The 18,397-nt window shown below is 34.4% G+C and overlaps 1 protein-coding gene across 3 annotated transcripts in view; it reads left to right on the top strand.

Moving 5' to 3' along the window:
* The window catches only part of LOC110022426 (protein phosphatase 2C 32), a 43,972-nt gene that overhangs the window by 7,202 nt on the left and 18,373 nt on the right, over positions 1 to 18,397 (top strand). For 2 of the 3 annotated variants that reach the window (XM_020721373.1, XM_020721363.1), the window contains exon 3: positions 11,603 to 11,716. In XM_020721373.1, coding sequence (XP_020577032.1) covers positions 11,603 to 11,716 — 114 coding nt within the window. Of the gene's footprint in view, positions 1 to 11,602; positions 11,739 to 18,397 lie in introns of all 3 variants that reach the window. The other variant, XM_020721382.1, reaches the window with a different exon arrangement.

An 18,397-nucleotide genomic window follows, 5' to 3' on the forward strand; every position in this document is an offset into this window, starting at 1 on the left:
CTGGGTGCCGGGTTCCCTATAGAGGCAAGCCCCTATAGTTAATTACATCTTAAATGATCGAAATCACTAAAGAAAACTCTCGATTAAGATCATGTGGTTTTGCTTTCAAGATTTCAAAGTTTAGGTTTTCACGATTGGAAATGAGAAAATCAAATAGAAATGACTCAAAATAGGAACAATTATTTAAGGAATTCAAAGAGAAGAAAACTAGGGGATATCACAGATCCAGGAGAAACCCCGGAGATGTCCCAACTATCCTAATGTTTGGCTTTATATCTTTCGAAATGATTTAATTTGATATTTCAATCCTGCAAAACATTTAAGACTTAGGATTTATGTTTACACAATATCGGACTGTGTAAATAGCCTAAAAAGATGAGAGGATTTACACCGCACCGCACGGTAACCTCGGAATCCTAAAGCGTTAAGACTTATAATTGTACAACAAAGTTGTACAAAAAGCCTAAAGAGTGATCCTATAAGTTGTTATTTAAACTAAAGAAGGTAATAAGTGATGTGAATGTGTTTATGTGATGTGTTTTGATGTTTTGTTGATGCAGATCCTCCTGGAAATTGTTCTTCGTCGCGCTGCCCACGATGTTCGTTCCAAACTCTTCGTAGTAGCACCTCCTGGTTTAGTTTTAAACATGCTCCTAACCACTATGTTATTTTAAACTAAGGCATAACATATCAAAATAACTAAGCATGCAGTATGAAAGAACAATAACAATGTACTGTACAATAAAGAGAAAAAAACAATATAACATACTGAAAGAAGAACATGACGTGCTGTAAAGAGTAGTATAACATGCTGGGGAAGCAGTATAACAGGATATGAAAAAAATATAACATGCTTTAAAATAAAATGCTGTAATATAAATTAAACATGTACACATGAGAGATTCATTGCTCCTTTAAATTTAGTTATTTATGACTTGAAAAAGACTTAACAGAAACAGATAAATTGTAGGAAAAAGATAAACAAATAAAATGAAATACAATATCACATATAAAGGACCAAGAATAAGAAATTTATATGTGATATTGGAATGTCCCCAATTGCTAGGAGAATTTGAGTATAAGACAAACTCAAATCCTGGAGCATTGGGTTTCAATTTTGGTCAAGTTAAGGTAAGAATTTCATTATTTGATCTAATTAAATCAGTTATGAATCACAATCTAGTGCACCCTCGTGCCTAGTGTCCTTATTATTTCATGAAACTAGGGTCAGATGTCTGGCATCTTAGGATCATTTGAAAATTAGGATGATAAACTATCTCTTAAGATGTGCTTCTAAGATCTAGGATGCCTACACTTTAGTTTAAACTTGAAGTGTCTTAAAAGTGTCTTAAAGAAGTGTCTTAAAGTGCCTAATTTCAACCAAGTGTCTTTCAACTAACCCTCAAACCTCTTTAGATTAAGCTTAGCTTACCATCGGGCTCCTAAAACCTAACGGGTAAACCTATAGCTTTGGCAAAAGAGTTGTGAAATGTGATTCAAATCTAATTAGAACAATTGGATGTAGGTTTATTCCAAACTTAAAGGACTTAAATGCAGGTCTACTAATCTTTTCAATTCATGTCCCTAATTGTTATCTAAGCCTTCATTTTCTTCCAACCCTAACTATTCTTCCAATTTATAATTTTATCTTTCATATGCAAAAATGAACGGTAGATGGTTCGCTATTCTATTCCCCTTTAGGTTTTATTACCTCAAAAATCCAAATCTTATTTTTAATTTCCTCTCCCTTTCTCTTTCTCTCATATTTTCGTTAAGACTGTGAATCATTTCTGAATATAATTAAATCGGAAATTCCCATTTTTAACTTGACCGTTAAAAAAAAAACAAAATAAAATAAAATAAAATAAACGAAAACGAGACCGATCCATTTTTTAAGCCAAACCAAATCAATGAAGCTTAAAATAAAATCATGAATGTATCGGTCTAAAACGATTAAATTCGTCAAAAAAAAAATAATCGGATCAATCCCGAGAAGGATATCCTTTCAAAGTGTCAATTTTATGGATTTGCAAACCCCTTTATAAATCAAATTTGATATTAATCCCAAAATGAAGCTTCAAGAGCCTTAAATCAATCTTAGAAAGATATCATTTTCTCATTTTTTTATCAACGCGTGGCATTTTCATGAATTTCCAAACCTCTTTATAAATCAAATTTACATCAACCCTATATTTTCTCCAAATGAAATTGTACAACCCTTTTACATTTCATAAAAGAAGAGACACTGATTAATGGAAGAAGTAATTCCCTAGCCTTCTAGAAAAACATACCTATGTCAAAAATAATTTAATCACATTCTCATCAAAAGTTTATAATGAGATATAAATCCAACATGGTGAAAACAGAGAAATATTTTTAGTCTTTTATCCAGCTCCAAAGAGCCAAAATCGAGCCTCAACAAGTGGGAAAATACGTAGCAATAATAGTGAATGAACATAGAGCCTCAAATCAACCTCCTATCTATCATGCATTTCAGATTTTCGCAAATAGGCCAACCAATGTTCTCAAATTTTTGCAAAGATAATCACTCGTATGTTTCAGATTTTACAAATATAACACTCCAATGTTTCAGGTTTTGCAAATAAGTCCCACAAATATTTCAGATTTTTGCAAATATAACACTCAAATGTTTGCAAATATAACACTCAAATATTTCAGGTTTTGCAAATAAGCCCCCAAATATTTCGGATTTTTGCAAATACAACACTCAAATGTTTCAGGTTTTGCAAATATAACACTCAAAGCAAATATAATACTCAAATGTTTCAGGTTTTGCAAATAAGCCCCACAAAGCAAATATAATACTCAAATGTTTCAGGTTTTGCAAATATAACACTCAAAGCAAATATAATACTCAAATGTTTCAGGTTTTGCAAATAAGCCCCACAAATATTTCAGATTTTTGCAAATATGCCACCAAAAAGTTTTAATATTTCACAAATAGGGATCGAGTTATCATTCCTTCTCTATTCTCCAACCCAAATGAAGTTGAAACAAATAGACATACACAAAAATAAATACTTAAATGAAGAGATGAGAGCGTTGAAAATTTCCCCCCCAAGCTTATTCACATGGTTGAAATTATCGATGGCCTTTTTGGCAATACTTTACAAGAGTATAAGAGTTGCATGACATATGTGAAGATGAAACTTTATGAGCTAAGCATGTAGATACAAAAGCATTGCGTGGCATAAAAGTTAATACCCCAAAACTGCAGTAAATTCAGCTCAAATTACCACTAGAAAAGGTTCATTTAGAGGTTCCAATTAACATTTAGATTCAAACCCAAATATGCTAAGTTGAACTCCGCAAAACAACGAAGATGAGTGGCAAAAACAGTAACAAAGCAAGGCCAAAAACCCCAACACAAAACTCTCCCAAATATCAAACTAAAACATCAAGCCACTAGGCCAAAACAGTCCTAAACTCCTCAATTTCATATTTTTTTGTTAAATTTCTGCATTTATATGACTCCGCATAATCAAGAAATGAAACAAGCGGTGATATTTGTTCTTAAAGACCCAATGCTAATGACCCATCTTAAAGAATAACACTTAAATCTTCTTGCAAATTGGTGTTCACACAGGTCTTAACGGATAATAACATAACTCAAATAAAGTAACAATTAAGCCCCTCGAAATCACAAGGTAACAATAAAAGTGCAGTATTCATGATCAAAAAGAACCCCAGCAAATACCTTCACGCATGTCGTTCAATTCCTCACGCATTTAAATATATAGCACATGATTTCTTAGATTTTTACAAAAGAATTTGGTGAAGCTTTTCAAACATTGCAGCCTTCAAAATATATAGAATGTGCATAAATTTTCACGCAATCTGAACCTTATGTGACCAATCAAAATATATACGAATAGAAATTCATATATCATGAAATTCGCATAGGAACAGGGCATGCATGAGATATTACCGGCTTAGCTATCCTAAAAGAAAGAGCAGGCGAACAAGCTACGGAACTCCATGAGAGAACAAACACCAAGCAATGAGAATCTCGGCAGCACCTCCCCTCTCTCAAAGCTTCAACCGAAAATCTCAATGGCCAAACAAGCAACCAAGCAAAGGTAACGAGTGAACCAGCAAGGAAAACCGAACAAGCCACAAAAATCCAGCAGCACTTTCTCTTTGCAGAAATTCGGCCACCACTCCTTCAAGCTTTACCCAAGAGAAGGTAAGGTCTTCTCAACGCCTCAAATACACACACAAAATGAAGAATCGAGACACAAAATTAATAGCGCCTCCCCTTTCCTTTCAATTTTCGGCCAGCCCCTGGGACTCCCCAAAATGGGGTTTTTATAACAAAAGAGGGAGGAGGAAAATACTATGGAGGAAAATACTATCCCTCACCTTACTATCCCTCACCTGGGCGGTGAGCCGAGCCAAGGGAAGCGACAAACCTCGCGTGGGGAGATGACGACAGAGGCGAGGATTCGTCGCAGAGGAGCAGCTCGCGTGGCACGGCGCGGAAGCTTTTAGCCAGGGTTTCAACGGGGACCAAAAGCTTCGGCCAAGAGAGGAGAGAGGGCCGCTCGGCTAGGGCAGCGATCGGGATGAACCGCGAAAGGGAAGGGGGCTCAGTCGGTCTTGCGAGCATAAGGAGCGGGACTCGCGAACGGGAGGAGGCCAGCGATCGATTTAGGGATTTAGGTTTTGAAAAGAAAAAAAAAAGAATTATACATATATATATATATATATATATCAAATTTCATGCGATTTATCCATGTGCGGCGCCCTAGCAAAATGGGTGTCCTCCCTAGGTAATTTTGACATTCCGGATGCACCATTGCTTTCTGTTTTGCCGTCAGAGGTCGTTTTGACGAATTCATCGATTTGCGTGGCAATTTTCTTGTGCCGAAAGTATGGCAATATGGGTGTCCTTTCTAATATGGGTATCTTTACCTACCAAAATTAGTATCCCGGACGCGTTGGCGCAATCCAATTTGTCGTTGGAGGTCGTCCGGAGAAGTTCGCATTTTGACCCCTCCTCTGGGCTTATTTGAAGTCCGATTTAGTGCAATTTTGTGAACTTTGTGTATTTGGTGTGTGTATGTGACGAAAAAGTCGTGACGATGTTTTCCTAAGGCTTGAAGTCATATTAGAAACTTTTCCCTTGAGTCTTCGCAAAATAATCCATAACTGCTCGTTCATAAGATGATGATCTTGTGCCAAAGATGCTAGACATCAAAGAAAAATAAGAATTGGCTAGGATTTTCTAAAATTAGAATTTTCTAAAATTGTGGGTATCAATTTTAATTTTCTAAGATGATCAATAAGAACTCCTAGAACTAGATCCTAGGCTCTAAGGAGGAGAAGAGAAGATCTCACAAAAATGAGGTCAACAGCTGGTTGTGTTGTAATGTTGGTGGTTGCCCGAAATATTGACAATGTGTATTGTGGCTTTGTGGTGTTCTGTGTTGTACTGTGAAAGTTACGCTCTGGTTGGTGGTGGTGTTGATTTTTAGCAGCTTACCAAAATGTTGGATTTTGCGATTACGTTGTTGTTTGTGCGAAATATAGTGTTTGTGCTGTGATGTTGGTGGTTGTCCAAAATAGTGGTTATGATGTTATGGTAGTTTTTGGTTGCCCGAAATTTTGCTATAGGGGTAGAAATGTCATTTGTTTAGGAACGACTGTAACAAAACTACTGCAAAACTGCAAAAAACAAAAGATATCCAACTTCTCCATAGCAGCTTGTACGCAACAGCTGTTCTGGCACAGCTGTTGCGCAACAGTTTTTAATAAGCTGCAGCTTTCCCAAACAGACTCTTAAAAAGGCGTAAGATAAAATCATGGATATATCCTCTGAAGGTATGCAATGAATGGGCAATGTAATATACTCGATTTTGATTTTATAGATTTTCGTTTTCTACTTTTATAACATTGAGTTAGTATCATTTCAACACCTTTGTTAAGTGAAGTTCTAAGCGAAGTTCCGAAACGTTAATGTTTAAAATTTTCTACTATTCCCACAAAGAAAGTTTTATGATGAGGATCTTTCTCATAAATGACTTATGCATACATAATTTCAATTCTTTATATGGATAAGCATCAATGACTTTATATGAGCTATCTTGTTCTAAATATATTAGATAAAAATTAGAGCTTATTTTATAATGATCTCTTAGTCCCTCAAATCTTTCTATAGGTAATGGATTTGTCGATTTGATTTCTCATTCAAGCTTATATTAAAGAACAAATTAAATCTTGGAGGTACTGAACTAATTTTCCTTGTCTGTAGTTTAGTTTTCTTTAGGTATTGATAAGTCTTGATAGGTTTTTGATATAACAAATAGTGTCTCAACTATTTGATAGTGTTCATTATAACATGGGACTCTTTATCGTATACAAAATAACTTTTTTGCATATCATTCAACTTCTTACTAAAAAGGTAACTGGATGAAGTCTAAAAATTGGAGAAATGGTCACGAGGATTTTGATTTGTTTTATGGTTTTTTTTGTAAATGTAGTCCAAACATATTTACCTTTCTTTAAGTTGTTTGTGATTGGGGTATGATAATGCTAAAATTTATAATGAACATTTTGTAGAAAGTGGCAAGTTATGGGAACTTTTGATTTCCTTGAAAAACTTTTTTGGGTTGAGCAATCTACTATTTTCTTGATTTTTTAATATTTGCTTTCAATTCTATGGAAGCTATATATTTATTGAGATGTTTGATGGTGAAGTACAGAGAGAGTAAGGAGGATCTACATTTGATTTATGCTTATTTAGAAAAGAAAATATCATATAGTCCCAAGAGAAGTACTTTGGAGAGTTCTAAAAATAATGTGTTGATATTGCTTATATTCAAATCATTAAAGATATGCATACTAGAACTATTATTTATGTTTGAATGGCGGATTGACCAAGTATTTTCTTATTTTAGTTGGATTATATCAAGGGTCGACTTTAAGCCCTTATCCTTTTGGTTTAGTTATGGATGTTTTTACTAGACATTTATGAGAGGATGTACCTTGGTGTATGCTTTTTGCCAGCGATATCTTTCCTATGGATAAGATTAGAGAGAGAGTTCAATAAAAATTTGAATTTATGAAGGTCAAATTTAGATTCTAAAGGGTTTCGTTTGAGTAGAATTAAAACTGAATATATAGAATGTAATTTTAGTAATAGTACATCTAGTGATGAGATTGTAACAATGGGCGATCAAGTCAGTAAAAGAACTAAACGTTCTAGATATTTCTGGTCTATTATTCAATGTGATGGAATATTGATGAGGATATTATTAGTAGAATTCAAGTTGGATGTTTTAAGTGGAGGAATGCATCAGGCCTATTGTGTGATAGAAAATTACCACTTAAACTGGAAAATTTTGTAAATTTGTGGTGAGACTTGCAATGCTTTATGGCTTAGAATCTTGGCCTATAAAAGAGAAGCATAAAATTAAGTTAAGTGTTGCTAAGATGAGAATGCTCAGGAGGATGAGTGGCTTTACACTTATAGACAAAATGCAAAATGAATATATTTCAGAAAAGGTCGGAGTAGCTCCAGTGGCAGACAAGATTAGAGAAAGTCGCCTTAAATGATTTGTTCATATTAAATGTCGACCATCTATTGTCTCACTTAGGAGAATAGATCTTTTAGATTTGACTTATGTTAAGGAAGAGGTAGACCTGAAAAGACTTGGGCATGTTGTATAAAAAATGATATTGATTTATTAGAATTAAATAAAAATATGACACTCAATAGGACAAAATGGAGTAAAAGGATTCATGTAGCCGACCCCACATAGTGGGATAAAGGCTTCTAGTTGTTGTTGTTGTTGTTTTCAACTCTACATTATACATAACAAAATTAAGAAAGATGACTTCAAGTTGGCAGAACAAACATTTTATGTGGTTCTTATAAAACTTCGCTTCTCTTTTTTTCTTTTTGGTCTAGTACCAATCTTAGATAATCTAAGGATGTTTTCTCATCTGTGCTGGAGATAATAAAATCATCATAATGCACTACCAGAAGCTTGCCAATGAGAGGTTTTAGAACAATGTTTATTAATTTCATGAATGTGTTGAGGGTATTTGATAAACCAAAAGTCATTACCAACCATTGATAGAGATAATTTGGTGTTTTGAATGCCATTTTTTTGTTCATCTCTTAGTTTCATCTTAATTTGATGGTTAGGTATTAACAACGCTCTATGTGATTGCTTGAGCCCATAAATAGCTTCCTCGAGTTTGCATTGCTAGATGTTTGTTGGAATTGTTTTTAAGTCTTGGTGATATCTCCATATACACTTCTTCCAAATCTCAATTTAGTAAAATATTTTTTATATCAAATTAATGTATTCCCAATTCATTGTTAATTACTACTGAAAGGAGAACTCTGATAGTATTAATTTTGGCAAATGATGCGAAGGTCTCTTGATAGTCGATCATATAGGCTTGAGTGAACATTTTCACAACAAGTCTGACTTTGAATCTCTCAATACGCCCATCAGCTTTGTATTTGATATTGAACACTTATTTGTACCCAATCAACCTCTTATCCTGAGGAAGTTTAGGAATAATCCATGTATTATTAAGCTTTAGTGCTCGAATATCTTCTTTAATTGCTCTCCTCTCAATAGCTTTATGAATGGATTTAGGAATTTTACAAGCTTGATGTGCTATTTTGAATTGCCTCCAAAGAGTTCATTTAGGAGTTAAGGAGTCATTTGCACAGGATTTCTGATTTTTTATTCATAATTAACCTCGAAAGGGGAACTTGATGTTTTCATCCCATAATTGGTCATAAACCTTATGCATATTTAGAGCTGCTGTTAATTGAAAGAAGGGGGTTGTCTATGTCTTCTGCAATTATGGGAATGGTTGTTGCAGGAAAGAAGGAAAATTAGCTGCCGATAGTGTCATTGTTGTTGTCATAGGATAGAAGAATTCTAATGAAAAAAGGGCTTGCAGGGAGAATCCGGTGGAGGGTATGCTACTAGGACGATTCTGGTGCCAGATATTAAACAACTGAGATCCTGTAAGGAGAATTCTGGTATCAAGAAAAAGAGGAGGGGCTTCGTAGGAGGGCTTGTAGATCGACTGATGGGATTCTGACCGAGTAGGGCCTGCAGTAGGACTGCTTCCGATTGCAGGGAGAGTTCCAGTGGTAGAGAAGTACAAAGGAGGACCTGTAGGGAGAATTCTTGCTAAAGGTACAACAGGATGAATTTCTGCTGCAGGGAAGAGCCAAGGGCCTGCAGGAGGAAATTCGACTGCGGCGAAGCGTGGTTGAACGGAAGGAAGAAGGAAAGAATAATGCAATTTTCGGGTCTCTGCACATTACAATTATGTCACTGGAGAAAACCTGAGTTTTGCATCTCTACATGCTGCAATCCCATTGCTGGAAATGTCGTTCAAAGAAAACCATTCGAGGTGCAGATGATGTGCACGAGATGCAAAGGTCTTTGTCAGATTCTGCAACTCACTGGATGTGGTTGTCGAGTTAGCAAGTAGACGAGGAGGATTGAGTCGGGTACTTTGACTCGTTGGATGAAGTCATCAAGGCAGCAAGAAGAAGAGGAGGATCACATTAACCCCTTGATCTGCGACTGTGATCGGGAACTAAACGAAAGAGAATCTAGGGTTACGTCCTTGATAACATGTAGAAATTGCTTAGGAAGGAAAAAATAATCCACTTCATTATTCATATGTTGGGTACATATAGTTTGGTAACCCAATCCCTTCTAATTTACAAACATACCAAATATATCTAGTCTAAATTTTGAAATGAAACAATTCTGAAATAAAAAAAAAAATAGAAAACATAATTAGGAACAAAACAAAACTAAGGACTTTCCCAAGTTATCTCTCAATTCAATCTTCCATGATAGGTAGGTGGCTGGTTGGCCCACCCAAGGAGATGGCCAATTACTTCTGATTTTCCACATATACATTTGCATATATGTCTTAAAGCTCATATATGTGGCAGCTTATGTCATATTTCGAGATAAATTATAGTTAAAACAAATTTGCTTTGAGTGGGCCATCTTCGCGTTGGAAGACATTATTTTTTATTTCAAGCTCGGTAAAATGCAAATGATTATCAAGTGAGTTGTAGATATTTTACAACATTTCTTACCTAATTTTGAGTACGGATTACATGGCGCAATAGTTTTCATGCAACATACAACTTGATTTGGATTGCATAGTGTCGTAGTCTTTGCACCTTGTACGACCTTATTACTTCATTTGTCATTCTTTTACTACTCCGTAAAATTGCTTTGTACATTATTAACGTGTTTATTTAATACAATTCATTTTTCATTTTCTTTTTATCTCTTAAATTCTTGTCGGATGCCTTAGTTATGGATGGTCTTAGTGGACATTTACAGGAGAATGTACCTTGGTGTATGCTTTTTGCTGATGATATCCTTCTCGTGGATAAGACGAGTAAAAAATTCCAGGAAAAACTTGAATTATGGAGGTCTACGTTGGAGTCTAAAGGCCTTCATTTGAGTAGAACTAAAACTGAATAAATGGAATTTAATTTTGTAGTAGTAGCTCTAGTGACAGAAGCGTAACATTGGGTGATCAAATTATTAAAAGGTGTGAACGATTTAGATATCTCGGGCCTGTTGTTCAAAACAATGATGATATAGATGAGAATGTTAATAGTAGAATTCAAGTTGGTTGGTTTAAGTGGAGGAATGCTTTGGGCCTTTTGCGTGATAGAAAAGTTCCTCTTAGACAAAGGAAAATTTTATAAGACAGTGGTGAGACCTGCAATGCTCTATGGCGCTGAATGTTGGCCTTTAAAAGAGAAGCATAATATTAAGTTGTGTTGCTGAGATGAGAATGATTAGGTGGATGAGTGGCTTTACACTTAGAGAGAATGAGAAATTAATATATCCGTGATAGGGTTGCTGTAGCTTTTGTGACGGACAAAATTCGAGAAAGTCGTCTTAGATGGTTTGATCACATTAAGCGTTGACCATCTGATGATCTTATTAGGAGAGTAGACGTTTTAGATTCGACTTATGTTAAGAAAGGCAGAGGTAGACCTAGGAAGACTTGGGCTTATTGTAAAAAAAATTATCTTAATTTATTAGAACTAAACGAAAAAATGACAATAAATAGGACGCAATGGAGAAAAAGAATTCATGTAGCCGACCCCACGTAGTGGGATTAAGACTTTGTTGTTGTTGTTGTTGTTAAATTCTTGGCAGAATTTATCTCATGTTACAGAGCTTTATTAGATTTAGATTGCTGGATATGGCGATGTATTTACCTTCATTTTTGCCATTCTCAGTTCGTGCCTGTTAAATCTTAGGTGGAACTCCTAAATGTAACATAAATTAGAATCAAAATATACAATTTGTCCTTCAGCTATTGCATGATGAGATGAATATGTTAGTATTACTTCAGCTATTACCTCAATAAATTGTATGATACTTATCGGTTATACAAGTATTTTTTTTTCCTGCTTTTGTTGCTTTATTGGGGATCACCAGTCAAAAGTTTTTGGACATTTTTTTCATAGATGCATACTATACTATTTTGATTAGTTTGCACAGTTTTTGTTGGCTTTTTTTAATAAGTTTCGTTTTCGGGTTACATTCTACAGGAAGTTTGGAGGATTAAATCGGAACACAGTGATGACCCTCAAGCAATATTAAACGACAGAGTAAAGGGACAACTAAAGGTTACTAGAGCATTTGGAGCTGGGTTTCTTAAGAAGGTCAGGGAACGTAGTAACAAAAGTAACTATCTTACAGTCCATGAAATGGTTTCAGCATAAAATATGGGTTGCTTATATGCCATCAAATTCTTCGTTAATTACATATTATACTCTTACATATTGTTATTTTATTGTTAAAATTCAGTTCTTATAAATACTACCAAATTATCATCCCAACTATGAAACCTCGCGACGGAGCCAGAAGTTTTTTAAATCAGGGGCACAATTTTTTAAAGAAGTTCTCTCATTATTTTTCATCCAAACTTAGGACTGGTATTGGTAATTTTTAAAAAAAAAATGTTGCGATATGTTAATGTATAAAAATAAAATGTATGATGATCTAAAAGACTTACAGCTTATAATGTCTTAAGAAAAATCTGTGAACATTTGTTTTCTTAAAAATTCATATATCCTAGATTATGGTTAAGATGATATCGACAATTAATTATTTGTAATTTGAGGGATCTATTTTGAAACACATGTGATGCTTTTATAATATTTTGTTTGGTGATTTTGAATCAAACTTCCACCTGCCGTGGCCGAAGATTAAACTGCTTTGCTTGAGGAGTCTTGTATTGCTGAAACATTAATCCAACAAAGAAACATATGATATTTTTTATACGCCACAATTTCTTAGCAATTAATGCCTGATTTACTACCTTCTTCCTCTGAAATCTCTCTATCCATGGGATTTAAGTAGGCTGTAAGCTTATCGATATAAGGATGTTGTGCTCCTTGAAGCTCTCTTCCAGGAAGGCATATTGTCCATCAGAGAAACATTGCTTTTTTCTCACCCTACCATTCTCCTTATGTCGATGTATATTGATGATGGCCTTCAGTCAAAGAAATTCATTTGGCTTGAGGATGTCTGGCTTGTTGCAGTCGTCATCTAGTTCACGTCAAACATTCTCGTTAGAACATCCGAGCCCACTTTGTTGTTACAAAAAAAATATAATAAGAAATTAAATCAAAATAAAATTAACTAAAATCCATATTTTTGTTACTTGACCAATAACATGTAATTAAAAAAATACCACCCAATTCCTATGTATTTACATATCTAACGCCTAACTTTTAATTTTTACATTTATACCACCCATATCATTCATATCACACAAAAATACCATTTTAACTTTTAAAAAGTGAATTGCACCTTGTCATGCGTAGGCAAGATGATATGTATGTAAAAATTGAAGTTTAGGTGTTAGATAAATAAATACATAGGATTTGAGTGGTATGCATATAAATCTTCATTAAAAAAGCATTTTATTTTGTAATATTCTCCATCTCCCGTGATAATGTTGGCATATGGTGGACGGAAGGGAAGAGGTTAAGCAAGCTCCAAGGAGTTCGACAACAATACATTGCGGTGCATGTGAATTCAGGCAAGAGAGTCGGACGACAGGGCTGGAGCGTGGAATGTGCCACCTCGGGCCTACCCTCAAATCCACTGGTGAGACATATGAGTAGTTTCACATGTCAGGTGGCTACAAGGATGAGACAAATCCCGAGCTAATTTGGACTATCAATAAGCCTTAGCTCAAATCCTAAGTATTATTCCAAGCCCTTCCAGCTTGATCTCATAGATGAGTTTCCACCAAAGAGTAGCGGGTTGGATCTGATCATTGTATTGTATCTTTTACGCCTTGATGATTACATTTTCTTAATTTTTGACAAGTCTTGAAGCATTCAAAGAATTTATGCGTAAAAATTATGCAAAATGAATAATATGATGGGATTTCTTTAAATTTAAAACTTTGTAAATATGTACAAATTGTTGAGTGTTATTATCCACTTGTAAAAATTTTTCAGATATAGAATTCAAGGATTATAGAGCGGATTGATTGATATAATAATATAACTGGATATGCAAGAATGCTATTTGGATTGATGTGGTTAGTGGCTTCATAGAAGAGTCAAAATAAGGTGATCATTTTAGCATACACATTAAGAAATCATTGATAGAATAGGTCCATCTTGTGAAAATTTTGGCATAGATTGCTTTTGTAGATAGTTTTATAATAATATTTAGGCATAATTTCGTTGAATCAACTAGGTCAAAAGAAGTTTAACTAAATGGTCATTGAGGTTGACCATTTACTAATTTTGATGTTAACAAATCTATTATGTAACGTTTACAATCTCATGTCTTCTTTTTAAACATCATTCATATCAATGGTATTATCATTTGGGTCATCTCTTATGCCAAGATTTTAAAGAGTACCTTCGTACTTCTCCTCGCTCTTTAAGTTTGAATATAATATTTGTTGTAGAAATTACTTGGGGAGGAAAATTCCTTGATTCATTATTCACAATTAGGGTACTATATACAGGGAAACCAATCCCTTCATTCATCATTCACAATTAGGGCACATATATATAGGGAAACCAAACCCTTCATTTATGAACTTACCAAGCATATCTCACCTAAATCAGGAAATGAAAATTTTTTATTTAAAAAAAACATTAAATAGAAAAGAGAATAAATCAATCAAAGATTTTCTAAGATATCACAATCAAATCCTCCAAAATTTGGAGGTGGTGGACAACCCACATGAGAGGTTAATATGGAAAGAGTCGAATCTTCTCAGATTTTCACACTTGTGAACATAGAAAATATTGTAGGGCTTTTTTTCCAACCTTAGTGCAAAATCCTGGAAGTTCAATTGAGCTATTTTTTTTTTTTAATCAAATATTGATGCCAAAGAATTACGCCAAAAGAAGCTAAACTTATCTACTGAATTGCTTGAAGATTGACCTTATCACGAACTTTTCCAATATTTATTGAAGTAAGCTTGATGACTTCTTAAGTACGTGTATGGCTTTGTTGGGTTTGTATGTTTTGGCCATTATTGAAGCGATGCATTGAATCAGTTGCTCCATGCATAGAACTTCTGTGAGAGGGCATTTATGGCATTCATTTTAATTAATGACCAGTCTTGATTGATGATGATTGTAGCAGGAATCCTATAAAATTACACAAATGGCATGAAAAAATGCATAAGAAAAAGTCGATTACATAGATTTGATTAATTTTTTTACCAACAATATAGGGCATGTGCTTATTAATGGAGTCGGCTGGATGATTTTTTTTTTTTGTGCAAGGCCATCAACATTATTCAAGTTTAATGCTATTAGGAGGTGGTGTAAGATCCTATGCTCATTATTGATTATCCTAGATTAATATTTAATATCTATAGTCTATTTCCATTAGGTATCCTTCACACCTCCTGATTTACCTTGTTAATTAATTATGGCAATGTAATGACCGAATTTTGGATGTCAAAGGATAGATGGTCAAACAATATATAAGACTAATTCTTATTATCAATACAATACCTTTAACTTTTTTTCAATCGACATTTTTATGGAGATCAGAATGATCATTAAGGTGGGACTGCTCTGCTATTTTGGCAATGTGGTTGACACATCCTTAACCTGGAGAGGAGTACGTGGTATATGACTACAAAAAGAAGAGTTATTGGAGTGGAAGGGTTAGAAGAGGGATTAATAATGTATGAAGTGAATTCATAAAAAAGAATGAAATCCATATTTAAATGCTTTGAGAGGCAAGGTCATAACAATGATATCATTATTGGGAAAAACAATATCACATAAAGATGTATTAAATGGTCCAATGGGAAAGTTTCTTATGAGCACAAAAGGATAAGTTAAACTAGAGGCTGCCAAAAAGTTTAGGGAGAAGAGAAAAGGAAAATTGCTTAGGACATAATATATTGATAGGTGATATTAAAAAGAATAGTTAATTGATGTCAATTCAGAAGATACTAGATAGTCATTATAGCATCACTTCCAAATAGTCATGGAACATTCATATGGAACCTCACAATTTGAGATGCACATAAATGCATTTGCTCGAGTTTGACAACCATATTTTGTTCAAACAAGAGCACAATTTTTTGTGAATGATTCTCTTAAAGGATTAAGGATTAGCATGCAATTTTAACCATTAGCAAGTGAGAATTTTGCATTTTTTACTCAGTTTAGATAGTTTATTTTCTAGTAAATTCTTGGTCTTTATGCCCGGATGGCACTATAGGATACCTTTACTTTGACACGTACAATTGAATCACATGCACTTTTTTTCTAACAACTCTTTTTTTTTTGCTTTGACTTTGGGAAATAAAATGTAAAATGCAAATTTTCCAGAAAGTAATTAAGGATTACAGGAAATTCAAGAACATATGATATATTTATCGGAGAGAACCACTTAAAAAGGGCCAAAACCTTTCTACATGATAGGATAGGGGGAGCCATTAACAATGTTGATAGATGAGTTTAGGACATTTTTGTAGAGGAAAATATGTTTGCATTTACTTTACGCAAAGATGCACCGGTTCAAGAATCCATGATGTATCAAAAGATGAAACAAAGTAGAGCTTTATTAGAAAATTACATAAGAGGTTGAATCAAATGTCTAAGTTTGGTTAAGAAGATTGCTATAATTTTGTTGAGATAATATGACAAATCTTGAAGAAATGTTCACGATGGAAGTGTCATTAGTTATAAAAGAGGTAAAGACTTAATGAGTTGTTGAGGAGTAACCAAATTTAGTCTAACACCATTTCGAGAGATGATTACTGCATCTAAAATTAGAATTAGAGGGCTTTGGCTCCACGACCATGTATACCATTTGAGCTGGCCAACATAGCTACTATGATGCTTTGTAGCAAGGACGTAATGTTCATACGGTAATTGAGAGGAGTTGAGAACTCGCTAAACCAAAAAAACTTGCGAGAGAGCAATGGCAATGTTGGGAATTGTAGAATCAATGAACATTTGTGATTGCAAATGTAGGAGGGAATGATAAAACTAGAAGTGAAATTTGGCAAGAAAAAATTTCTTATTATGTTTGTTGAAGTGTCTAATCAACTGTAAAGGCCTTATATTGTTGATGTTCATCTCATTTTCCAGTAAGATACTCTTGAATTCCTGGAGAGTTGAATCATGTTGTTGAAGAGAAAGGTCTTCAATTCTGATGGTATAGATGTGTTAAATGCTATTTTATTGAGAATAAGTTGAATGGTGCAAGTACACTTCTTTTTATAGTATCTTGAATCATGATGGCTGATGCAAGCTGATTAGAAAGATTAATGGTTATCTTGAGTCAAAGGGGATGCATCACGATTTTGATATTTGTCATTTGACCTTTGAAGGAAATGAACATTCTTTGCTATAGAAGATAATTGTTATTATTAAGTTAAATGGTAAAAATTAATAGTGGAGGGTTTTAGCTCATGGAGAATATTGAAATACCGTAATAAGAGATATGCATATGAGCTAAGTGGAATCATGTCACAGAGGTGGGTAAGATTTAGAGTGGCATATTGGAAGTGAAGGCAGGTTGCAAAGATGTTTACATGTGTTTGGTAGGGAACTAATTGGGCTTAATGATTGTGAGTTAAGGTGAGGAATCTCATGTTACATGCATACAGGATGCTGAGGGATAGTGCATTGTCTCTTCTTGAATCTAGAGAATGATTCATAACATTAAAGGGAGCCAAGTGAAGACATTATTGAGCGAGTACTATCTGTCATGGGCACACCTATGCAAAATAATGAATGAGTGCATGAAATACAATAGTGGACAAACATGAAAAAATAGTGAGCGATAAAGCGATGGGGGAATGGAAAAGGATAGGGTGAGCATGTGTGACACAATCGTAGGTGAGCAGTCAATCAAAGTGATTGAATTGAGCATGTTGGCAAGGGTTGATTAGAACCAGAGAGAGTGGGATGGGATAAAAGATATGGTTTTATTACCCTGACTCTGACACCATATTGAATTTAAAATAATTTTCTATATCTTGTATTGATGAACAAGGCCGCCTATATATAGGTAAATAGGGTGATTATAATAGGCAAATAATAAAATATAAGATATCCTCAATTAAGATTTTAAAACCATAAGCATAATTAAAGCATGTCTATAGTACTATTTTCATTTTCATACTTTCTAAAAAAGATGGCACCTGACCAATTGAGCACGTAGGATCATTCAAGAGGGCATATGTGACATGTTGGTGGAAAAGAAAATTGAACTATTAGAGTGATGGAGAGTCAACAAGAAATTGCAATAGTTGCAACCAAGTAAAATAAGAAAAAGCGAGATGGGACGTCGTCATCGGACCGGTTATTACTTACCTTTGTAGATCCTACCATATTTGAAATTTTTGGGGCCGAACATGTTAGGATTATTTATCTAATAAATGTGGTATCATTTATATATGCACACACACACACACACACACACACACACACAGGGGCCAGTTAGAGGTTCCAGCTTAACCAAAATGCAACTTACACAAAATAAAACTTAAGGAACCTCCACCGAGCATTCAACTCACGCAAAAAAAACCACCGTAAAATACAACACCAAAATCAAAAGAGGTTCTAATAAACAAGATGCTGCGTAAATCAACAAAGATAAAAGCAACACCCTGTGGAGGTGGGTAGATATCAAGACGAACATAGCTCGTTGGCATAATGTCTTCTCTGTAACAGTGAGACCACCTAACTTGAAAACGGTCAGTTTCCAAAATCAGCCTGCACACACCAACTCGATCAAACACCAGTAAGTTATAAAGCACTGCAAGAATTTTAGAGTATAGAGCAGAAATATATATATATATATATATATATATATATATATATTTTTTT

The sequence above is a fragment of the Phalaenopsis equestris genome, unplaced genomic scaffold (genome assembly GCF_001263595.1).
Source record: "Phalaenopsis equestris unplaced genomic scaffold, ASM126359v1 Scaffold000002, whole genome shotgun sequence".
Lineage (NCBI taxonomy): Eukaryota > Viridiplantae > Streptophyta > Magnoliopsida > Asparagales > Orchidaceae > Phalaenopsis > Phalaenopsis equestris.